This window comes from Siniperca chuatsi, linkage group LG14 (genome assembly GCF_020085105.1).
Source record: "Siniperca chuatsi isolate FFG_IHB_CAS linkage group LG14, ASM2008510v1, whole genome shotgun sequence".
In the NCBI taxonomy this organism is placed as follows: domain Eukaryota; kingdom Metazoa; phylum Chordata; class Actinopteri; order Centrarchiformes; family Sinipercidae; genus Siniperca; species Siniperca chuatsi.
Window position 1 is genome coordinate 2,514,479 of NC_058055.1, and position 25,083 is coordinate 2,539,561.

At 39.1% G+C, this 25,083-nt stretch overlaps 1 protein-coding gene across 5 annotated transcripts in view; it reads left to right on the forward strand.

The window, feature by feature from the left end:
- The window catches only part of ntm (neurotrimin), a 424,793-nt gene that overhangs the window by 372,174 nt on the left and 27,536 nt on the right, over positions 1-25,083 (forward strand). For all 5 annotated transcript variants that reach the window (XM_044222737.1, XM_044222738.1, XM_044222739.1 and 2 more), the window contains one exon: positions 23,508-23,633. In XM_044222737.1, the coding sequence (XP_044078672.1) occupies positions 23,508-23,633 (126 nt within the window). The remainder of the gene's footprint in view (positions 1-23,507; positions 23,634-25,083) is intronic.

Consider the following 25,083-nt stretch of genomic DNA (forward strand, 5'->3'; position numbering starts at 1 on the left):
TACTACTACTACAATACTAAATATTAATAGAATTGATAACATAACACACACACACACACACACACACACACGTGTGTTTGTATATATATATCCATTTTTTGTGCTGGTCTACACTGTCTGATTGATGGATGTGTTATTCCTGCGTGCCAGCACATGAGGGCGTGTGGTCTCTTTCTTGAATCTCATTTCCTTATTCATTGCTCCACTGGAGCAGTTAGGGGCTAAATGCCTTGCTCAAGGAGAGGGAGGGGGTGTGTGTTCCTCATTCACTATGTTAGCTGAGGTTAATGTGGAATACCAGATGTTAAGATGCTTTGCCTAAAATGATGCGTGGAGTTGCGATAATGTCCTCATAGAGATGCAGAGCGCAGTGAGGTGCGGTTTAATGCTACCAATCTGATATGCAGATGACCCGTGTAGCATAAAGTGCTGCTCATAAGATGCCATCCTGTACTTCATAAGAGAGAAAGAACCAGATAATATTGGCCAGGTTTGGGTTTCTTATGCTTTCAATTTTCTCTGCAACATGCCAAACAACACAAATGCAACAATAATGACACAGTAAACAGTCCAACCAACACCACTGCATTTTAAAACACATTGCTATTAACTGACTTAAACGTTGTTTTATTTATAATTAATGGACTGATCAAAAATTAACTCAGAAGAAAGTCTTCTTCAAGCAAGTGAACTCAAGTGAATTTTACTCCTGTGATGATTGTTTTTCTTCCTATGACAACCATGAACATAGACAGCACCTCTGATCAGCACCGTACCCCCCCGCCCCCCGCAGCTAACCCTGGGTGGGCCCCGTCCCTGCAGCACAGAGCAGGCAAAGTCACTTCAGAACATTGGCCACAGATTATGGAGTCACTTGTATTGAGTACAATTTTAACTGTTGGAGCTTTTTATCATTACAAACTATGAAGGCCATGATTGCGGGAGCTGTCCAGGGTAGTCCGTATTTGACTCGTCTTCATTACTCATTGTGGCAGAGTGCAGGATTTTATTATCATAATTATTGTGAAAAGCCCACCTGCCCACTCAACTCAACTACACAACTGTACTGTGAAGATAGATAGAACATTACATTTCCTGTAAGGCCAAATTATTTTAGTTTTAAATCAGTTTCTCAAACAGAGCATCAACTGTGACACGTTCATCTTAGCAACAGGACTACAGCATCTGTTTTCTTACAGGCTTGCAGGTGAGTATACATGCGCACATCTTTTGGCGTATTGATGTGCAAAATCCCATACCACCCTCTTTAAATGCAGACTGCAACGCGTTTATTTTCAGCACTCAGGGTGGCCAGCCCGACAGTCTCTCCTGTGCCATGGTGCCTCTCAGATGTTTTAATCAGTTTCAGTTTTGAGTAGGGCGCTTGCGATAGTCACAGGTAAAGTAGGAAATAGTTTAATAGCCGTGGCTACATCAGGCACACTTGGTAATATGGTGTGGTGCTTTATGAATACAGGCGGGGGTGGGGCCCGTTTGGACTATGGAGGTATACTCTACAGGCCAGCCTCTAATCATCAAGCAACACTTTTAAATAAGACAACAGACAAGAAACTACAAGTTAGTTCAAAGTCTTGCAAATCTAAATAAATCTAAGCAGTTTTTTTGTTTGTGATAGTAGCTACACTACTCTGTCTTTTGAAGAAACTGGTGACATGATCAAGCTATTATATTTTATACCTTCTTACAAACAAAATCAAAACCTCCTCTCAATATATAACTGCTGACAGGAGCATACGTTTTCTCACATTATGTCACATATGTAAAATTTAGTTGTCATCATGAAATAATGCAAATATATTGACATGCCTCATAGGAAAGCACAATTTGAATAAACATCAAAACACTGCTGAACATTCATGTGATATATGGGCCAGCATCGCAACAGTTTCATATACAGTATAATACACATAGATGCCAGTCACGTCATGTCAAATTTATTTATATAGCACATTTCATGCAATGAAAGCTTACTGTGCATCACACACAACACATACACAAAATAACATAAGACATGACTAAATACATTTTAAAAGAAAAACAAATTCATAAAATCTTCCCCTGCCCACCCATCAACATAAACATACCCACCCATGTATACCCAGAGAGAGAGAGGGAGAGAGAGAGAGAGAGAGAGAGAGAGAGAGAGAGAGAGAGAGAGAGAGAGAGAGAGAGAGAGAGAGAGAGAGAGAGAGAGAGAGAGAGAGAGAGAGAGAGAGAGAGAGAGAGAGAGAGAGAGAGAGAGAGAGAGAGAGAGAGAGAGAGAGAGAGAGAGAGAGAGAGAGAGAGAGAGAGAGAGAGAGAGAGAGAGAGAGAGAGAGAGAGAGAGAGAGAGAGAGAGAGAGAGAGAGAGAGAGAGAGAGAGAGAGAGAGAGAGAGAGAGAGAGAGAGAGGAGAGAGAGAGAGAGAGAGAGAGAGAGAGAGAGAGAGAGAGAGAGAGAGAGGAGAGAGAGAGAGAGAGAGAGAGAGAGAGAGAGAGAGAGAGAGAGGGAGGGAGGAGGGAGAGAGAGAGAGAGAGAGAGAGAGAGAGAGAGAGAGAGAGAGGGAGAGAGAGAGAGAGGGAGGGAGGGAGGGAGGGAGAGAGAGAGAGAGGGAGAGAGAGAGAGAGATGATCTGAGAGTTCTGGAGGGTTTGTAAGCAGCTAGGTACATTATCCAGTCAGAGGACCAGAAATTAGTTTCACCGGTGAACACCTTGAAAGAACACACCCACTGCCATCCAGGTAATTAGGTAAAGAAGGTATTTCTTCTTTCTTATCTACTTTTAATCCTCTTATTCCTTGGATCATGTGGTCTTGGATGAAAATATATATGTGCATTTATGAAATTAAGAAAAGTGGTCCCTTGTCCTTCTATATATATATAGAAGGACATATAAATATATAGAAGGACATAGATAGATAGATAGATAGATAGATAGATAGATAGATAGATAGATAGATAGATAGATAGATAGATAGATAGATAGATAGATAGATATGTACATAGATGTATGGAACTATTTTGATGCTTGTCTGTATACCTGATGAAGGTCGAACAGACTGAAACATACCACCATCCACATAGTCTAGAGAATATTCTCTAATACTATCACAGGGCCATGGGCAATGAAACAGTAAGCACTGTTAAGCACTGACATGATAAGTCTTTTACCCAGCATCAGAGCATTGTGGTCATGTAGTTCTGCTGCCAAGCATTCCACAACTGTTGATTTCCATTATGCTTAGAAACATAGTAAAACATGCACAACAGATGTTTATTTCCTAACCTTATACCCCAGGCTGCAGAGTTTGGCTTTAGTGGACCAGCAGACCAAGGATTGCTTGGATGAGAAGAAGGGATCTGGAGAGTCTGCCTAAGGAGACCAGGTGGTACTCAGGGTTCAGCACGAGTGGGGTTACCCATTATCTCCTATTTTCATCTAATTACTGATATTATTTGCACCACCTGCCCATTTTATACAAGAGAATCCAAACAAACAGCATGTCTGTCATTTTCAATTAGATGACAATTAAGAGTCGCTGTATCTTCAATAGAAAAATATCACTAAACACACATCAAGAGCCAAGTAATAATAGCATATTACTTACATCTAAAATCCTCAGCAGTTTCTAATTAGTTACAGTGTGTATTCCTTTAAGTCATGCACATATTACAGTATATAAAAGCAGGTCAGGTCACAGGGGCAGGAGTTAGCAGATGCACATGCCTGCAGGTTTTGAGTGTCTTGCCAAAGAGCACTGTGCGGTCGCGGGGGTCACTGCAGTTCAAAACTAAGATATATTTAACCACCAGCTCAGCCTTCCTCTACATTAGTGTGGGGCCAGTATAATAGTGTTTTTTTTTGTTCTGAAAACTTCAGGGGGCTTTGGGGGCTTTATACTTCTTCTAAAGCTAAACTTGGAAACTGACTGAGGACCAAAATCTTCATCACAATTGCCACACTAACACACACTGAAGCCTGGAGATGCTGATTATGAATGGAAGTCTATCTCTATGGATGATGGCATTTTCGACTTCATATATTCAATCTGAAAATCTGTCTATGAATTGCCATCAGTCTCAATGATCTGTCTCAGGTCGGTTGTTCGGACATTGTTTGTGTCACATTAATCATTCAGCTGGCATTCTATCCAATAAAACAACATCTTTGCAATATTCTTCGGAGGGTTATTTATATACCTGAGAAGTTGAGAATTAATTTTGGGAATGTAAAAACACACTTTGCTGTCAGTGCTCTGAGCAAAAAGATTATTTTGCTGTTACAGAGTGTAAATTAACCAGCAGCTCTAATGACATGATCAGTGAAACTGGCTTCATAAGCACAGTGATAGATAAGCACTGGTTTGTGGTTTTAAAGAGAGCTCTTTATATAGAAATGGCTGCCCTCCCTCTCAATCACAATAACTCATCTGATGTCAAACAGCGGTGTCTGACTCAGATGACTTCATAGATTATTTACAAGACATAAGATCTCCGTAGAGTCACCCATAGAAACTGGTGTGTTTAAAGTCTAATCACATCTATCTCTAGATTTTGTGCAAGGAAACATGCATCAGTTTATCCTACGAAAGTCCCTCTATTTTGCTTCATTATGGCCCTCTTTCATGAATTTTTTCTCTTATATTTGACGGTAAAACTGAATAAGAGAGAACTCTGGACTGATTTGTGGGTCAGGATTGTTCTTAAATTGGATGTGCGTTTCCACATGATCAGTCATGCACAGATTTTAACCGAATTTTGGGAAAATGCAAATTAATGTGTGTTTCTATCCACTACCATTATGTGAACAACTAGTGGCACTAATTTTCTAGTTGGGTGCCACTAAGCCACTGTAGGAGAAGAGGGCGCAATAAGATGACGTGATTAAATGAGCACCGTCAAACCTCAAACAGTGTAAAACAATGTAGAAAACAAGATGGACATATGGCATTTATGTTTGTTTCATGTATTGACTTAAGGAAGGTTACAGTCTCCTCATCGCTCCACACAGATCTGATGTTTTCATCTAAAAGTGATCATAAGAATTTTGAATTGTATTGTGAATTCCGAAATCTTTGTTGAAATGTTTTTTCTTTAAGATAGTTTTTTCTTTTTGCATTTGCGCCTTTATTGGACAGTCACTAGTGAAGAGGCAGACAGGAAACAAGGGGAGAGAGAGAGATATGACATGCATCGAAGGTCTAAGGCTGGAATTGAACCAGGGAGGTTGTGGTTATGTGGCATGTGCTATAACTGTCCGCCTTCCAGGGCACTCCAGCCCAGTGTATTACTGTAATCAATGAACAGTACAAAATATTAGAGACACCTGTTCTTTAATATAGGACACCAGACAACAACATGATTTCCTGAAGAAGCGTCTCTTCATTTGTTGAGCTGTTGTCGTCATGCGTCACTGTGATCTGGCTGAAAGTGTATTTTATAATCACCACACCCTCTGTCTTCTATATTCACCTTCACCCAGCTATTTTGCACTTCTGCTGTACCTACATGCACCAGGTGTGCATGGATGGAGACGCCCACACAGCCTGTGCTCCCAAGACCTTGCTTGCACTCATTTGCACTCTGCCCACAGATTTTTCTAACCAGTTCAGAAAACTGAGCTGGTGATCTCATGGTCACTTCTCTGATTGTCTAACTATAGACTCCAGTTGCCCTTTTTATGAATAAAGAGAGCTATTGTGAACATCAGGGAAAGTGAAGTCTCAGCTGTGCTGAATAAGAACAAATTCTGGGTACACACTACTGAAAACACACTACCTTCCTGGCTTCAGAACCAAAAAAAGAATAATGCTGGCATACAGTAGGCTTTAGCATTTCTGTGGCAAATAAAATACATCAGAGTGCAACACCTTTAAAAATGCACAGCAGTAAATGCATTGGGCTTCTATTCATACAGTGCCCACCAGAACTGGTCAATGCTATATGAAGAGAGTCAAGGCTTTTTTTGAGGATGATTCATAATGATGTGGTTGATCCAGTGACCTTTTCAATAGTGCCACCATTAAGCAAACAATTCACTGCAAGAATATATCATGGCAGATTTCCATAAAATAACACACAGTCATGCTCCAGAGGATGAACACTTTCCATTTTGGAGCTTCATGCTTTTTTCTGCTGCAACCCTCATATCAAAATGTCAGTAGATATCTCACAAACTAGTGCTGGTTGCCATTAATTTTGCTACTAATTTAGCTAATTTATGTTCCAAAATAGATAAAGTGTTTTGATGTTAATGACCTGGTGGCCTATTCGGATATTTTAATGGCTCTATGGATGGCAGTATCTGTCCGCGGTCGGTCCACCGCTTTGGTCCAGACTGAAATATCTCATGTTAGATGGATTCCCATGAAATTTGGCACAAATAACCATGGTGTCCAAAGGACAAATCCTAGTGACTTTAGTAATCCCCTGAATTTTTTTGTGCAACGCCACCAGCAGATGAACTTTTACTATTCATCCTGTGAAATATCTCAATATCTACAGAACTAAAACTTTGTATAGACATGCATGATTCCAAAAGGATAAAGCCTAATTACTTTGGTGAAACCCTGACATTTCCTCTAGTGCCACCATGAGGTTCATATTTTGGCAGCATAACATCTAGTTTAGATAATTAGCACGCATCATTTTTATTATTTACCTATTTTCACTGAAAAATACTGGGATATTTATAAGATGCACATGGGAGCACACTGGATAAAATAAAAAAGAGGACACACAGCGTTTGAAAGCTCAGTAAGTAGACCTCGAGTTGAGATTATTCGATTTTCACCCATTTTTGTCAAATATTCAAAATAAACACATACGTTGTCACAATCTTAAAAATGAAAAAAATAACAAGCCCTCTATATATATATATATATATATATATATATATGTTATGACCATTGCAGCCCCTAGGGGCTTCTAGATGTTGGTTATATTAATGCATCCTCATACAGTACATTCAGTAAATAGATTCAGATTCATCATCTCCTCAGATTGTGCTGATTCCATATACTGATGCCTGCAAGTTTACTATCTTTAAAAGTAAATATGTTGTGGACTTCCACATCTCTCATGCAGTCTTACATTACTTATTGCCATGCAACCCACTATGTGCCTATCAAACAAAATGTCTAGAGATCACTGGAAATGTGTTTGTAAAGTTAGTGCAACACATTTATACTGATGATATAGGTCTTCTGACCTTGTGAAAAATAATTACAGTACATTACAATCACCCACCTCCACATCTGTAGCACACTAGAAGGACCAGCTATAATTCTAAGTTAAGCAAAAGCCTTAATAATGTTTACTTTACTAAAATTCTAATATTATTGCAGCTTTTAATGTAAACTCTCTTGACAGCTTCATTAACATAAATAGTGACATGACTGTCATCACTGTGTGATTTTGTACGCCTGAGAGGAAGCCTTTGTTCATGTTCCTGTGTCCATCCAGACATTTCTGCATTGGGTACACTGAAATAAAGAGAGATGTGCATTGATGAATCCTTTCATTACAGCTACAGTATACTCATTAATCCTGCTGCCAAAAAGTCACAGCAAAGTCTCCACCCTGTGCTGTTTGGATAAACTCTGATCCACGTGGACAGTATAGGCTTAATGCCTACTGTTAATATGTGATACTCAATCAGTCCCTGTAGGAAAATTCTCTTTTAGCTCGCCCACTCTATGGGAGGTCAGAGGTCAGGGTCAGAGCTACCCCTGGTAGCTAATAGAGATTTAGTTATTGCATGAGTGCACCTCAGTAAGGTAGGTGTCTGGTTACACAGGGATTTGAACTCGGGTTATCTAGCTGAAAGATGAGTGACCACTATACAAGTGATAAGACTCTGGTACCTATGTTCACCTTATAACGCTTATCAAAGATGTCAGTGGGTAGCTGTCATCTACAAAACTGTACAGCAGCTATTTAACCAGCTGTTTGGTCTTACAGGATAATGAAAATGTGTCCTTGTGTACCATGAATATTTGAGAACACTGGAGAGATATCTAGTACTTTAATGTCTAATGTATAACAATACACAGACTGGCTGTGTCACTGAAAAATGTTTACAGTGGGTGGGTGAAGCGCTATCTGAAGGAGAGCTTTCAGTTTGCTTTCTCTTTGTCAGTCCCGATTCTAGACATACACACAAAGCTCTTCAGGAGTTGATTTTGTGAAAATTCTGCAATGAGTTGAGTAAGTTAGAAAGTGCAAATGTTTTGATAAAATAAATATATTTTACCAGTTTAAATATTTCACCAATATATTTTACCAATATAACTACAATGAAAACACAAGCTGAACTAATATACACCAATGCAATGCTTCAACTCTTGCAGATAGAAAATGCTGTGTCATGTGGCAAAAATTTGCTTAAATGAAATAAGTAAAGCTGCATGAATCAATTTTTGGGCCACCACGGAGCAGAAAAACATCAAAAGAAGCCGACAGATAAAGCACAGTGCTCAGTTTATGAAAGTTACGGCTAACATGTCAGCAAACGATTGCCTACCTACACATGGAGCAGACATGGAGCAACATGAGTGTTCATTCATTTCTGGCCACCTGACAGCTATAAATCCATTCACTCTCCCTTTAGCTCAGCAATGTATTCTCATACGAAGGTCCTATGATATCTTACAAAAACGTATGCACCATTTTTCGTGCATAATCCTACAAATGTCCAGCAACCAGCAACAGGCGTACAGGACCTTTGTCGTCATGGTAACAATAAACACATGGTTAGGTTTAGGAAAAGATAACAGTTTGGCTTAAAATAAGTAAGTTATGTTAATAAGTCACAGTAAGTCACGTGACGGAAATCACGTGACTTAACTTACGTTTGTTTACATAACTTATGTACGTAACTTAAAATAAGTCAACGCTGATTTTTGGGTTCGCACGGGACACGAATCCCGGTCTCCCAGGTGAAAGTCCTATGTTTCACCCACCATCCCCACCACCACCTGCATGGTGGATAATACACTGTATTATTACAGTAGCCTGACAATGGCCTTCTATGCACCTTCTACAATATATCCACACAAACATTTCATTGGCTGTTAAAAACACCTGGTAAAGAAAAAGGAAAAACACTATGCCCAATACAGTAGGGGATTTGTTGGCATTAAACATGGCTTTTTACATGCTGATTTTCAAAGAGATGCACAGGAAAAATGATTGGCACAGGAAAAGATACGTATGAAGTATTTCTAGTTCAACTACATACTCTTACACACAATCATCAGTAAATTTGCATTTATAATTTTTTTTCTAATTGCATAAATTTAAGATGCTGTTGATTTGATTGCAGCAGTCCCACTGTACTGTAAGTAGTGAACAGTATATTAGATACATTTTCATTTCCACTCTAGTATTAGGTGTTATGATGTTTTGTCATTTGTGTGATTTTACTCACTTAGAGGAAGAAAAGAAGTCAAATGTGTCTACTTTTTCAGTAGACACATTTGACTTAAAACCATCACACTGTCAGAGCAAACAAGGATTAGGATTCTACTTTATTCACAGTGTGTAATAATTAGCAATATCACCACAAAAGTGTTCAAGAATTTCATAACCCTGTATTAAATAAATCTGAAACTCAACCTTTTGTTTTTATTCCACAAACAGAGCCTTTGTGGCAGAGTCAGCTAAACTGAAGCAACGCTGACACGCGTGCTGTATGCTTTTGTCATCCATGAAGGGTAAATGGGGATTAAACTGACATCCAATAAATTATTCATAGAGATTTTGTCTTACAAACAGGTCTGATGTGACTAAAACAAGTTAAACCACTGGTGACGCTCTATTCATACGCTTTTGGTTGATGATCCTCAAATGTCAAAATAGAGATGTGTCCTTGTTACTTTGAAATGGAAATGACAAAAAGATAGCTTGGATAGATCTGTCAGGAATGAAAAAAGAAGGAAAAACAGTATTTATTCAGGAAAAAGTGTGAGGCATACAGAAGAAATCATTACATTCATATGCAGCCATCAACCATGTCTTCAGATGTCCTGAGATGTGTTATTTATATTTCTTGAGACATCCAGAGACATGTCTTCAGATGTCTTTTTATATTTGTGTAGTGACTCATTGTTAGTCTTAACACACCACACAAAAACAGCTATCATTTAAATGTACCCACTGAGGTAGGCACATCAGAATGCTAATATCTATGGAAAACTTGCTGTATGTGGGCATATTAAATACATGCATTGATTAACGGTAAGTTAATCAAACAATTAGTAAAATACACAAAGATATGAGATGTGTAAAATAATAAATACAAATCTTCATTTTCTTTTGCTGTAGATAAATACTACACCAAAGTACTGACTTTCCCTAAAGATAGGTTCTGAGTTTTTCAAGTGTACCTTAATACAATACTCACCAGCTCATATGTACATTGACAGTTATTGGTTGTTACTACTGTATTCATCCACCCTCTCCACACTGGCCATGAGGAGGTCCCTTTCTGATGCAGCTCAGTATCCTAAGCTAATTTTAGAGGTGGAAGAAGTCAATGGAATGACACAATTAGACGCAAATTTGCCCGAGGCGACACAAATTGACGCAAAGACATGTCTGTGCGAGATGAAAATGTTTTGAGTTGACCAAAAAAATTATGAAGCTGCTTCAAAAACTTACAGAGATGAGAGGAAGAAAGGAGAGAGAATGGAGAACAGAAAGAGTTGCAGTTTCTGAGTTCTAAGATCAGTCAGAAGCTGAGTTGAAGACAAACACAGGCACACTCCCACAGACATAATTACAGCCAGACCCGGACTGACCATCGGGAGCACTGGGAGAATTCCCGGTTGCCTGGCAAGCTGATTGGCCTGGAGTGTCAGGCCAGTGTTAAAAATGCTAAATGAAATGGGTAAATCAAAGAGAAACAGGGCAGCTACAGTCCCTCAGAACTGTAGACCATCAGCCCCCCCGCCTCCTTTAACTAGTGATGTGTCGGACTCGAACGAGTTGGTTCTATGAGCCAGCTCCTAACAATGGGAGCCAGATCACATCTGAGAGCCGATTTTGAGGCCCCTCTCCCCCGTGGAAAAAGAAATGCATGACAACGAACAAATGACACTTTTGAACAGAGCAGTAAAATATTTTTTCTTCCTCCAATCTGCACAATCGGAATACTGCACAACAAGGACTTTTCCTGGAACCACAATTCTTTCCAGCTTGGCCCGTCTACAACAGACGGAACATCAGCTAACAAGGAGTAGCCTACTTCAAAGCAACCTTCTTTCCCTCTATGGACTGGTAACGTAACTTGGCATTGCATAACTTCACATAGCTTAACAGAGTACTTGGCTAAGCACAGGACTGTGTTACTTTTGTGAATGTATATGTACTGATTTGGTTCATTGATCGAGTTGTATTGTTATGATGTGCTTCCCCCCTGTTAGAATTTGGTAGCCACTTTGTCTGAACCCACTTTGAGAATGATGTATATATTGGAGGACTCTACACCAATGCTAACGTTTAGTGACAATGTATATCCTTTGACAGAAAGAAAGGATGTGGGGTGGTGTGAATGGATGTATAGAGTCTGAGTTTCATGCAGGAGACCGGTGTTTGTATACAAAATCCACAGTCTGGGCTGTTAAGTTAGTTACAAAATTCACTCCGTAGTTATAGTTAGCTTTAGTTAATAGATATAGTAGCTTTAGCCTAACCTATCCTTCAAAGACTGAGACCACCGCCCACTGCTAAAAATCACTATTGTTCTAAAATGTTTAATAACTTTTGAACCGCCAATGCTTTACAAAGTCAGGTAAAGCTTTACAGTGTACAGCCACGTGTGTTCCATTTGGACATTCAGACGCTCCGTAGTGAACATGGTTACGCCATCACGTTCTGCAGCATTGATTCTTCAAGGAAACCTATGCTGTTTCTTCCTCTAAGCCATTTGGCAATAGTTATAGACACTTTGTCCCAATTGGTTAAAAATTTAAATGTCCAGGATTACGTTTGTCCATGACATCATCTACTCCACCAATCGAATGTTTTTTGGGATATTTGAATAAACACAGAGGGAAACCAAACACGACGAAGTAGGTGCATATTTGCTTTGAAGCAAGAAACAGGTTTGTACAACAGAGCACAACTGAAAGCAAAACCAAGATGGCAAAACGACGGTACACACCTGAGGAAGCCTTGCAACTAATTATTTCCAACGAGTCGCTAGGCGTCATGGTGGAATCGTCAGATTACGACGTAGACAGCTGGTGCGGCGAGGAGGAGTAAAACCAGGGGATCGATCCATTGGAAGACAATAAGTGAGTAATGTTGCTTATTTTAATTGTGCAGTTTGGTTATCGTTATCGCATGCTATTCCTGTACAACACAGACATAATTTGTCTGTAGAGTTTTCTAATAGATGGCCATTTGACGTAATTTTCTTATAAGGTCAAGTCAAAAAAACGTTGCTGCACACCAACAAAGCTCAAGACCCACTAGATCAATGTACTAACTTATTTATTTTCAGTAAAAGACTTGGCAAGCAAGGTATTGCTTCATCAGGCTTGCCCTTTTTGTAGTTTGTTATAAGGTTGTTTATTTTAGATGCATTGCATTGAAGCGCTTTGAGTAGTCAGAAAGACTAGAAAGGCGCTATATAAGTACATTCCATTTATCATTAACAATTCAGTTGTTGATACCATCAAATTAGCTAGTGTTAGCAGGGAGATAGAGTGTGTGTCAAATCTAAAGTTTAGAAGTATGTGTCTGTGTGTGAATATGAGGTAGGATGACAAACCCACTGGAGAAATGAAAGCAATAAAGGAATGAAAAGAAATGTGGACAAATTTATATCTGTATATTTTCTTCCATTTTTATTTTAGTCCAGAGTATGAGAGAGAGGATGCATTGGCCACTGTTCCCATCAGCATGCGTCCTAGAGACACTGAGGCTGAAGGATGTGTTCAGGAGGGTTCAGGCTGCCAGCAGAGGAGACAGAGTGCCACACCATACCCCTCCTCCATACCAGCCCCCCTGACAGGGAGAGGAAGAGGCTGTGGAGCAGAAAGGGGGCAGGGAGACACCTCAGGCCCCAGAGGAGCTGGGTGGAATGGACCTGAGGTGACAGACCCGATCCAGCAGGTTCTGAGTTCTGGATTACAGGGTTTTGTGGGTGGAACATACTATATTTTCAGCTAAAGCTGCCATGATGATCTAATTCAATTCAATTCAATTTTATTTATATAGCGCCAATTCATAACAGAAGTTATCTCATTGCGCTTTTCTTATAGAGCAGGTCTAGACCATACTCTTTATAATATTAATTACAGAGACCCAACAAATCCCACCATGAGCAAGCACTTGGCAACAGTGGCAAGAAAAAACTTCCTTTAAGAGGCAGAAACCTTGGACAGAACCAGACTCAATGGTGGGCGGCCATCTGCCGCTGCCATGTTAGGTTTTGAGAGAGAGAGAGAGAGAGAGAGAGAGAGAGAGAGAGAGAGAGAGAGAGAAAACAATGCAACGACCACGTAGAATTTTTATTTCTTTTTAATATAGTAGAATAGTAATTGTAGTGTTAATATTAATAAATTAGTAATAATAGGAATGACAGCTATAGGACGAAAAATGTCAGCATCGGTAACAGAGCCAATAACAACAACTGTAGCAGCAGTTGTCGAGCAGGAACACAGGGGCAGCAGGTGGCCCACAATCACAGATCCAGACCCTGCAGCTCTGGAGGCAGAAATACCTGCTGAAAGCAACAGAAGGAGAGAGGAGAAAGACGAGAAAGCCCAGAACTACGGGAGAGAGAAAATGTTGAGTTAGTAACATGCAGTAATGGGATCTGTCACAACACCTATGTAAATGCAGAAAAGAAGCATGCTAAGGGGAAGAAGTTTGTTTGGGAAGAGAAGAAGAAATCCCTGGTGTACGTGGGCCTTATGATTTATATGGCACTTCTGAAACTGCCAAGAGTTAGAGACTACTGGAGGAAGGGCTCACACTCAGTGTACACTTTCCTGCTTCTGTCAGGATCAGAGACAGGTTCATGGCAATTAGCAGAATTTGCACTATTTGTTCATTTGCACTCGATGATATATTTCTCTCTCTCTGTGTATAGTTTGAGAAGATCATTTGCACTATGTATATTTTGTTGCACATTTGCAATCGATATGTTTTATCTGTATATAGTTTGTGAAGACAGTTTTCACAATCTGTTGCACTTACATTTGTTGTTCATGTTCAATTGATAATATATTTCTCTGAAAAGTCACCTTTGCTTCAATGCCCTCTGTTATGATATAATAATATTTTATTTCTAAATATATTCTATTTACTCTCAACTTTTTTGGATACATCTACATGGTAGGTAATGAAATATAGGAATACACCTGTTTTTAACTGAAAAATGCCTAGAATAATTTTATGATAGATGGCTGTAACTTGCTTAGGAAAAGTTAGATGTAGACAAAATTTCATTTGGAAGTCTAAAACACCCAAGTACAACTTTCTAAATAAAAAAAATAAAATTCCTGAAGTTCTGCCTGGGTTCATAGTAAAAAACCACCACAGTGTTACTGTCATATTTTTTTAAAAATTCTGGCAAATTCATTAATTCTCAGACAGAGCAAATGTAAAATTGGAACTTTAAATGAATCAGACTGAAACATCAGGTTCTCCTGAAACAAATGATGTATGGCACTTGATGCTGACTGCTAGAATAGTTAGAAAAACAAAATCAATACAAGAGAGTCAGGCGCCCCAAAAATTGTTCTAGGACTTTGAGGGTTAAGGTGAATTTTTTTCCTCAGCAAAACGTTCTTTAGGGGCATCATGTAATTTATTTTAACCTCAAAGTGCAAATGAGGTCATGATCTGATGTATTTTTCATTCAACATTTAAAATATTGTGGGGTGTCAACCAATTTGCTGATTGGCTGATCTGTGTAACACCATCTACACTTATGTCCTTGGAGGTCACGTAGGTCAAATGCCATGTTGTCACAGATGGCATTCACATAATCACAAAAAGGATCTTGTCTCATTTCAAAATAAGTTTTAACCAGGAACTGAGAAAAGGTATATTTGAGGCAATCATCATATATTACATATTGAAGAGAAAGTAAAGGATGGCATTCCTTCATTTGTAAAATATGGTCATGGAATTATTTATGGTCACACTGTTAATATTTGAATATTGATATGTTAGGTATGCAGGGCTTATTTTTTTATTTTGAAAGTTATCTGGGATTTTTTCAGTGATAAATTAACTATAATCTACATAAAATATACAGCACTTTACATACTGTATATGCATGAAAATCATCACCATTTAAATATATCACTGACACCACAAACACTGCAATAGAACCATTTTTTTCCTTTATTTCAAGTTATTCAAGTATTTCAGGTTATTCATTTTTTGTTACTTTGAGGAACTCTGGCGATAACAAGCAGTTTAGTGTGTTTTTGTGTGTTTTCATTATATTTTTTCTATTCAAATAATGTTATATAAAGCATATTCTGATCTATGCACAAGAGGACCTTGTTTACTGTAAACTGTGATGAATCACAGCAACTTTTGGATCAGTGGTGACATAATATCCAGATTAAAATCACTTTAAACTGATCTGCTGCTTTAAAAAAAGAATGTATCTATCTGTGAAATGGAATGGTCTCATTCAGGAGAACTTTACTGTATATCCTATACAGACAAACATATCTAACAGGGAATAAAATAACATACTTGTACATCCTATTTTAAACTTCCCTCACGATGTGTAAAAGATATAATATGTAACTTTTCCACATTAAAATGTCTAAAAATGACTAGACCTATGTTATATATTTTGTTGAGTTGTGTACTTACATTATCCCAAATGATTCCAACAACAGTTTTGAAACCCAGAGAAATACGTAATTTTAATCAATGTAACAGGACGTTTCATTTGGTTGCCTGTCAATGGCGTCATGTCCCCTTTGCGCCTGTATCAGCGTTGTCTGCCAGAAGCTGTCATAAATTGACTCTTTATCCAGTGTTAAGCCACATTTTTACTAAACACTTTTTAGATATTGGTCGTTTTTAACTATATATTTTAACCTGATAAAGGATTTTAGTCATCGGGTGTCTGGAAGTTAGCAGAGACACAAACTGAGCAAATGTTAGCAGCAGCTAGGGCTCGCATCGTCAGATGTCCGCCAAACATCACCGGAGAAACACTTATTTTTAACATTAAAATCTGTGTTTCTACCAGTTTTAATCACCCGCTTCGTTTGTTTTGGAGAGGAGGAGACCTCTGCAGATTATTCGGCTGCCGGTAAAAACCTCCTGAACGACTGGATCTTAAGTTAGCAGAGAAACAAGCTAAGCAAGCATTAGCGCCACCCCACCTTGCAGCGTCCTGTGTCCGCCGAACAATGTCGGAGAAACACTAATTTTTAACGTGAAACTGCTTTATTCAGTGTTTTTACCAGTTTTAATCCCCGGGTCAGTTTGTTTTGGAGAGGAGGAGACCTCTGTGGATAATTTGGCTGCTGGTAAAACCCTCCTGAATGATTAACAATGAAGGAATCCAAACAGGGAGAAGCTGACTGCAATGAAAGTAATGGTGGTGAAGAAAACAACTCCCATGATCCCACGCTACTTCACGACGTCATCAAACTACATCTTTTCTTATTGTTTTGATGTGAGAGACCCCTAATGGCAGAAAATTACACACTGTGTGTTTAACACTGTCAAATTAGTTAGGGGTTTTGTAACTTATGTTGTACATTTTTTAACATTACATATATTACGGTGTAGTCCCTCATTCGTCCAGGAGTGTTCTATCGTAGAAAAGGTTTCAGTCGTAGTCATCTGGACACTGTTTTCAGAATCAAGACGTTTCGGCTCCCATTCTCAATTGTGAATGACTTCCGCAATGAAATTAAATGACTTCACATTTGAGAATGACTTCCGGATGGGAGCCGAAACGTCTTGATTCTGAAAACAGTGTCCAGATGACTACGACTGAAACCTTTTCTACGATATTACATATATTATTTGTCAGCTATGATATTATGTTATCAACTGGCGGCTGTGGCGTCGTGATAGAGCGGGTCGTCCACCAATCTACCAAAGGTCGGCTTCCTCCAGCCCACATGTCGAAGTGTCTCCTTTCAACTGATGAGCAGTTGGCACCTGCCATCAGTGTATGAATGGGGTGAATGGGGTGAATGTAATATGTAGTGTGAAGCGCTTTGAGTAGTCAGAATTCTAGAAAGGTGCTATAAAAGTACATTCCATTTACTACCTCCTCAGACTTACTGTGGACTTTCATCCATGTTGGTTTTTCTTGCCGAAGATGTAGGTGCCATCTCTGTGGGGTTTTTTTTCATTTAAAAGGACTTTGATCTTATTATTAGACCATTTCAGTAGTTCTTTTAAATGATCTATATAAATGGAAAGGGCATAACGAAGGCTGTGATCTATGCATGCAGGTACTCCTGAATGTAACCACCTGTCTTCACCTTGGAGCAGCATTCTCATTGGAGTGGGTGATATCTTTTCTAGACAAAGCGCTCCGTTGATCTATCCTTTGCTTGTTCAGAGGCAATTTGCTCTGCCCTTAAAAGTTTAGCACTGAGCACTGGGGAAAATGTTTTAAACAGTTTGTTTGACATCATCTACAGTACTTGAAATAACTGATTTTTATTTCCTTATAGCTGGCTTTTATTTATGTGAAATGCTTTAGAAAATTGCCCTATGTTTGTGCTACATGTGAAAATTATGAACCTGGAATTGATTATTTTTTTCCAGAGATATATAAGACATTGGTTACTGAAATATTGCATCGTTTAACCACCTGCTGTACAGTTCTACACAGTACCACCCCTCTCATGTACTGTGGATAGTTAAGATGCTTGCCTGAGAGGATCTTTATCCAATAATTCATTTAGAAGACAGCTTGATTAAGCAGTCTCCTTTAAGAAAAAGACTGGTAGCCATAATATTGTCTGGCTGCTAAAAAATCAATACATTTTTGCAGCTCTAGGTTACACAGCAGAAAGTCCAAACACAATACAACTAAATGTGCTTTAAGAAATCAATCACTACTAGTGCAGTAATCCTCTAGCCTGGCATCGCCAAACTAATTCGCAATTGCGTATTAGTCTAGAACCTCAGTTCATTTTTATTTCCAAAGGGTTTTATCAACGGGCACAGACCAAAATGCCTCTGGACACAATTGGAAAGACCTACAACTAATCAGAGCAACAGAACGTGTGACGTAGTGCTGAGCGACACATGCAAGTTGGGGTGGTGCTTGGTCCATTTTCAAGCAGGAAAAAAATGGCGGCCTGGTCACAAACTTTCTCAAATTACAGCTAAACAGTACACTAAAATGTGTTTCTGAAAACATTTGAGTCAGGAAATAGGCAATGCAGTATAGGAATCAATCTGCCTAGTTTGACAGTTTGATCTGAGTTTTGTGAGCCTGGTGTGTTGCGCTGGACGTGTTGCAGAATGGCCGCAGGTCCAGACCTACAACCAATCAGAACAGCGAAACGGTGGCATGTGACTTTTTAAATCTGGACCGGTGATGCTCCTCTGTCAGTCATCGTATCAAACCCGCCCCATATTAGATATTCAGTATGGGTGGAAATCTGTCTGAATGGGAGAGGAGCCAGACACATCTGCCAGAGCAAATAAACCATTATCTCAGCAGATTCGTCTGGTTCCCAGGCTAGTAAACCTCAGGAGTTCTTAAGTGAAACGAGCATCACAAACAGATGAAATTATCTCACCCCATTCAGAGATTCTTTGTATTTGTTTGAACAAAAACAAGATTTTTAGATTTACAGAGCAGAGCAGAACTTAATGAGATGGGCTGTGCCATGAAAATGTGTGTTCACAGGTTCTGAACATATTTCCATGGGCGTGTGGTTCTGGATATAGGTATCAGAGCCTTATTTTGGCCCTGTGCACGGTGACATTAAATCTCAGTGCTGGAAACCTTCAGACAGAGATAACAGTGCTCATTCAAGCTACTCAGATGTTACACCCATAAACAAAAGTTTTTCTTAAGACGCTATATCGCTACAACCACATTTCTGCTGTAGAATCCCCATTTTTAAAAACTGCTAAGGCAAAATGAGTAATGGCAAGCTGGACAAATTAAGAGTTGCAAGCCCTCCCAAGTGTTTGGAAAGTGCTGGTGAAGTCCTCTTACAATCATATTTACTGTTACATATATTCTAAGAATAAAGTCATATAGGTACTGGTAGACAGTATCATTTCCAATTTTCCATCCTTACACTGAAAAAACATGATAATATCTTGATTTAGGTTTGTGGATAGCTCATGTTTGTTATGTCACATTTCCTAATCTTTATGGTTGTCATGGTTTCAGGGTTTATGTATAGTATTTCCTTTTTTATTTTGAAATGCTCTTTCCCCCTCATGTGTCTGTTTTTACTTCCTGTCTTTGTTTGCTTTTCCCACCAGTTTTTATTGTTTGCTCCGCCCTGATTAGTTTCACATGTGTCTCGTGATCTTAGTCTGTGTGTGTCGCTTGTCTCTTTGTCAGATTGCCTTTGTCAAGCATCCCAGCCTTGGTTATCTCTGTTTCTTTGGAGCTTGCTTGAATTTTTGGATTTCGTTTGTTGCCTGTTCCTGTGGACTTGTTTACCTTGGTTGGACTGTTTCTCTGGTATTCCTTGTATGTGTAAACCTACTTGGCAATAAAGCTAATTCTGATCTGTTTTCTACTTAGCAAAGTTACTGTAGGTGAGTTTCATAGCTTGGTCAGTGGTGTGTACACTGCCCGTGTGCCTCTTCCACCTCCATGTGACCTCAGGGTAAAATAAACCCTAACCTACGTAACTCTACGTGTTAGAGATGCACCTTTTTCTTTCACCCGTGCCCCTTGGAAAGTCTGTGCAAGCCCCTGAGCTTCACAGTAGGCAGTCATGAATGACAAGTAGTGCTGGCTAACCAGTTGCATGGACTTCATTTACACTGGGGTAAGGCAGGAAAGAACATCTCTTTCTTTCTGCTTGTTGAATTCAAATCTCAGTAATGAAAAAGCTTTACTTGTCCTTAAGGAATTAAACATTTCTGTCACAAAGCAGAGTGAATTAAACATGACAGTCATTCCATTTTCATATAAACATAATTTCCCTTTATTGATTTGTGTGCTGCCAAAGAGGAAATTGAGTTAATGCTGTTTAAAGGAAATCTGTTTTGTTGTAGGGTATAATTCATATCTTTATGTTCAAAAACAATTGCTCTAGTGAAGTGCTTACATTATTCATTAGAAACAGTTTTGCATTTGTCAGTGGGAATGGGGATTGTCTCATACATGAATGTGACTGACACTTTTCCCTTGTACTACATTTTAACCGCATTACCAAAATGTGAATCATTCCACCTCTACACATCCCATGCACTCATCTATGATTCTTCACATTTAAACAGGCATGACATGTTTAACATGTGCAGCAGGATGCCAAAATTGTTCTTGTGCTGCAAACCTTTTCCCAGAGGAACTACAGTAGCTCCTGGATCCCTCAAGCTACCTCTCCCTCGCCTACACTACCTCTTCTCTTGCAAGCTGTAGTCAGTGTTTACACCTGAAAAGTTCCCAGAAGGGAATTGATACAGATACAAATATTGACAGAGCAGCTTCAACGAATGGAATCAAAAATAATTCTTTAAATGTGTAAGAAATGACTTTAAAACAATTAACAACTCCAAAAATGTTTTGTAAAACAGCTACAAGGGTAGTAATTTTGGACAATGTTATTATATAATCTGGAATAGAAATAAAGTAGATTTTTTAATCAAGAATAAAAAGGGTTTTGTTATTTGTTAGTCTTTGAATGACTATTAACATATAATTAAAATCAGATGTTGACATCAGAAAATATTACTAGTAGCAGTTAAATAAAAGTGTGGTTGACCACTTGTCAGTGTGGACTAAGATGCAATAGGTCCATTGTAAGAGATGTGCCATGCCAGCACTAACGACCCGTTCTCATTTCCAGTGCGTCATATACTGACGTTTTATCACGCCCCTCAACGTTGTATACAGATGCGCATGATACCCTTTAGCGTCTGTAGGAGACGCCTTCAGAAACTACTTTTGCGTCAGTAGAAGATGCCTTCAGAAACTACTTAGGTAGTAGGAAGTTGACTTATGACTTAAGTGACGTAAGTCACGTTACTTCTAAGTCACATGTTGGTTAGGTTTGACCATTTGACATCAAAGGATGCAGTGAATGATTATTTTGGTTAGCGGTATTAATTTGTGTAAACACAGGAAACCACTATGTGGACAACTTTAATAGTTACCAATTAAATAAACTATAGGCATCGTTCAGCAACTGAGAATTTTTGGAAAGTCAAAGGGAGATTATGATTAGGAATTATTAATCACGTGAAGTACTTTAGCTATCATACCTATGTTGATGGGAGATCCTAATTTCTAACTACGTAACTGTTATTATTATGCTAAAGCATCAAACCCCAATGTCACAGAAAAGTATCTGTTGTTTCACCTGAGTTTTGGCTGAGCAGGGCCTGGAGGAAGAGGGGAGGAGAAGCAGTGCCATTTCTCTGTGGCACTCGGTGGCAATCAATTCTGAATGAAACTCCCCTGAGTTCCATGATTCAGGACGCGCTGTCGGTCCCATGGGCGACTCTGGCCTGAGTCGGATCTCTTCCTCCATAAGCAGGCTGATGAAGTTTGGTTGTGATGGCAACGCGGTGTGAGTGTCTGCCAGCTATTGGCTGAGTTTACAGTTTGTTACGGTCCTCGTTAGGACTGCAACTGAATGTAGCAACTTATTTAATCTGGTATCAGCAATCTAAGTTTGCTAATAGAGTTTATTTAAGAGTTGAGTCTCTTTCGCTCAATCTCTCCATCTCTCTCTATTTCTCCTTCTCTGCACCACATGACTGGTGCATAAGGTCCAGGTTTCTTCTTTTCTACCCTTGTGGCGCAAAACTTCACTCCACTCCCACCACATCTTATCATGATACTTTCTGATGGATTAATAAAGTTTTAAGGTTAATTCTCCCACGTTAAAGCTTTGTGTTATCAGTTGTTGGAAGGTACTACAAACTTTATGAATAAAACGGGATATTGTCCACTTATAACCTAAGTAACTAACAGTGTTAATTAAAAGTCATACATGGTAGGCCTAACATATGTTACGACATCTGCTATTACGATGACACACCATGTATAGGTTATACACACATATCTGTAACAGTAAATTAAATAGTAAAATAAAATCACACACAAAGATTGCTGAAATATCTGGACATCTAATTTATCTCCGGAATGTCTTTTGTCTGTCTGTTTGTCTCTTCTCTCAGCAGATGAGAGGAGGAGGGGGGTCAACAGACACACCGCGTGGTCTCAGGGCTGTGGAATTCATCCTTTCACTTACCTTTTCGCTTATTACCAGCCATGATAAATTTATTGTTGTGTAAATACATATTCACATTTCCTGCTTCATTAGCTATTCAGCACATCATAATAGGCAAATATGTAACATCCAGTAACCTTAGGCATGTTCAATTGATTAATATTAAGGTTAAGACAACAACAGGTCAGTTAAAAATATTCTTGGCAATATGTCGTGAGTGGCAAACAAGGATTTACACTACTGAAACTGTATCCCAAATTATCACACATGCTGTCCCAAATTATTATGGATGTCCTGAAAGAATAGTTTTGTTAATACAGAAAATGGTGGTCCATACTTTGTATGACATCATACACTCTTCTTATATTGTTACTTAATGTAACACATTAAGTAACAATATAACACATTAAGTAACAAAGTAACAATAATAAGTCCTGGTTTTAACTTGATGAAGACCAGAGATCATGAGATGCTCCTTAAAAGAGGGGTGGTGTCAGGTTGTGTTATGCATGGTCAGGGAGAGTAAGTTGTAATTTATTAAACTGGCTAAGGTTGTACATGCTTTGCGAGTTTTTTTTAAATTGTCATTTAACCTCCCATTAGTGACCTGAGTCTGGCAAAGGTCATGGGACAGAGGAGGTTGCTTGGGGAAGGGTTATCAGTTTTCTGGACAGGCCTGGTTTATGACTTAGAAGCCAGCTTGCAGAAAAGTCTAATTCTTTTCATTAAAAAAGATCCAAAATGTTCATCAGGATTGGGGTTGATAATGCTACACCATAATCATAGTGTCTCTTCATAGACTTCGTTAGACTACCCCCACCTGGTAAATGCCCATGTCTATCAAATGCTGCACCCTCACTTTGTAATGCAGGTTTTCTGTTATAAAATTGTCCATGCTGAGATAACCCTGATGACATCACTATGATACCATCAGGGTTATTTTTCAGTCTTTGGAAAGCTCCCTCCAGAGCCACAGAAGACCCTCTACAACTGTTTTCACAGTCTTAGCTGTACTTCTCATGACAAGTTAACTGAGCTTGATGTGTAAAGTTCCCCTTTATTCTCCTTCAGCCTTCATTAAATTTACACAATTTTTAATTTGCTTTCACAGTACCACCGAAAATCATCAACCTGTCAAGAGATATTGTGGTAAATGAAGGCTCCAACGTCACCCTGATGTGCCAAGCCAGCGGTAAACCAGAGCCTTCCATCAGCTGGAAACTCATATCCTCTTCAGGTAACTTGTTTGTCTGTAAATAAGTACAGTAGCTACAGACCAGTTTTCTGCTATATTCACACTTTCCTCTTAAATGTATCACATTTCCTGTGCTCCTGTGCTTCCTACTTCATTTTCCTCACCGTCCTCTCTGCTTTTCTCTCTTCCCCTCACCACTCTGTGTTTATTGCCCCATCTCTGACTTTGTTTGACCCCTAGTGGATTTCTCGCTTCACTTATTACCCATCATTACCTGTTTCCAGATCATCATTACAATGTAATTGTTCGCAGGAAAATAAACTGACCCCGTTGTTATTGGACTAATTAATTAGGATAATAGGATGGATGTAAATGTTGTGGAGGCACTTTGAATGACAGGATTAATGCAGAGAACATTAACACAATGTGGAGCATTATGCATGTGCAAGCACACCATGGCAAGTATGTCCAAAATCGGGTTAGTTGTATTGTACATGCTCAATGGCATTTATTCCTTTATTCCTTACTGAAGACTGAGGGAAACCAAGTGTTAGCTGCTATTTCTGTATCCCAGTTTGTCCTTGTTTCACTTAATCAGGCAAGATGCTTGCATTCATAATAAATTACATTTAAAAGCCAAAGCTGTTGTGCTTTCATCTGCGCTGTCCTTTGTGTTGAAGCAAGGATCTGGGAATTGAAATGTTAAAATGACACAAGTGTGACTGACCTGTCTGTAAGGAGATAAGCAGGGAGAGGGGACATTTATTGGCTCCTATTTGTGAAATGCTACGTGCTTGTGCATAGATTACTGTGCAGGCTGTGTAGAAGAGACTTGGAAAGCTATCACCAGTGCTGCTGGACTTCTTTGTTTTCTTTCTTTTGTTTTGAGAAAAGGCAGTTGCCTGCTACCCAGTCACACTCTTTGGGTCAAAGAGTCAAAAGTCTGGGGACTTTGATATCTACAAATACTGTGACACTGTTGAGGCGGTTGTTGTATGGATGGGAGTATCTTCTTGTTGAATCATGCTGTCACTGTGATTTGGGTCCCATAAGCTCCTCTGTCATCTGTGCAGCATTTATCACTAATAGAACCCCGCAGCCTCTACAACAACAGAGACCGAGTCAGTTTCCCATCCTGCTGTAACTTGCTTATGGCTGGATTCACTGATTTGTCCACCAGACAAGCATCAATTTTTATGTTATCAATGCTGTACATCATGAATTCAAGTGTTCAACAAGTTAATGACATTGCCCACTCTAGTTAAAGTGACATAAAGTTTCTAGCAACCAATAAAACTTTATGTTTAATGAGTGAGTGTTGGAGCATATTGTTCAGTGCTGTCTCATATTTCTAGACTGCTGCTGTATGCCTGGCATACTAAGCCGAGAATGAAGTACACTTCTTTTGAAACAATACCTTTAGACAGGAGTGGTGTGTGAAGATCTAACCAAGAGTTCTTGCAGGATGCAAACATGTCTCACTTCACCTCTT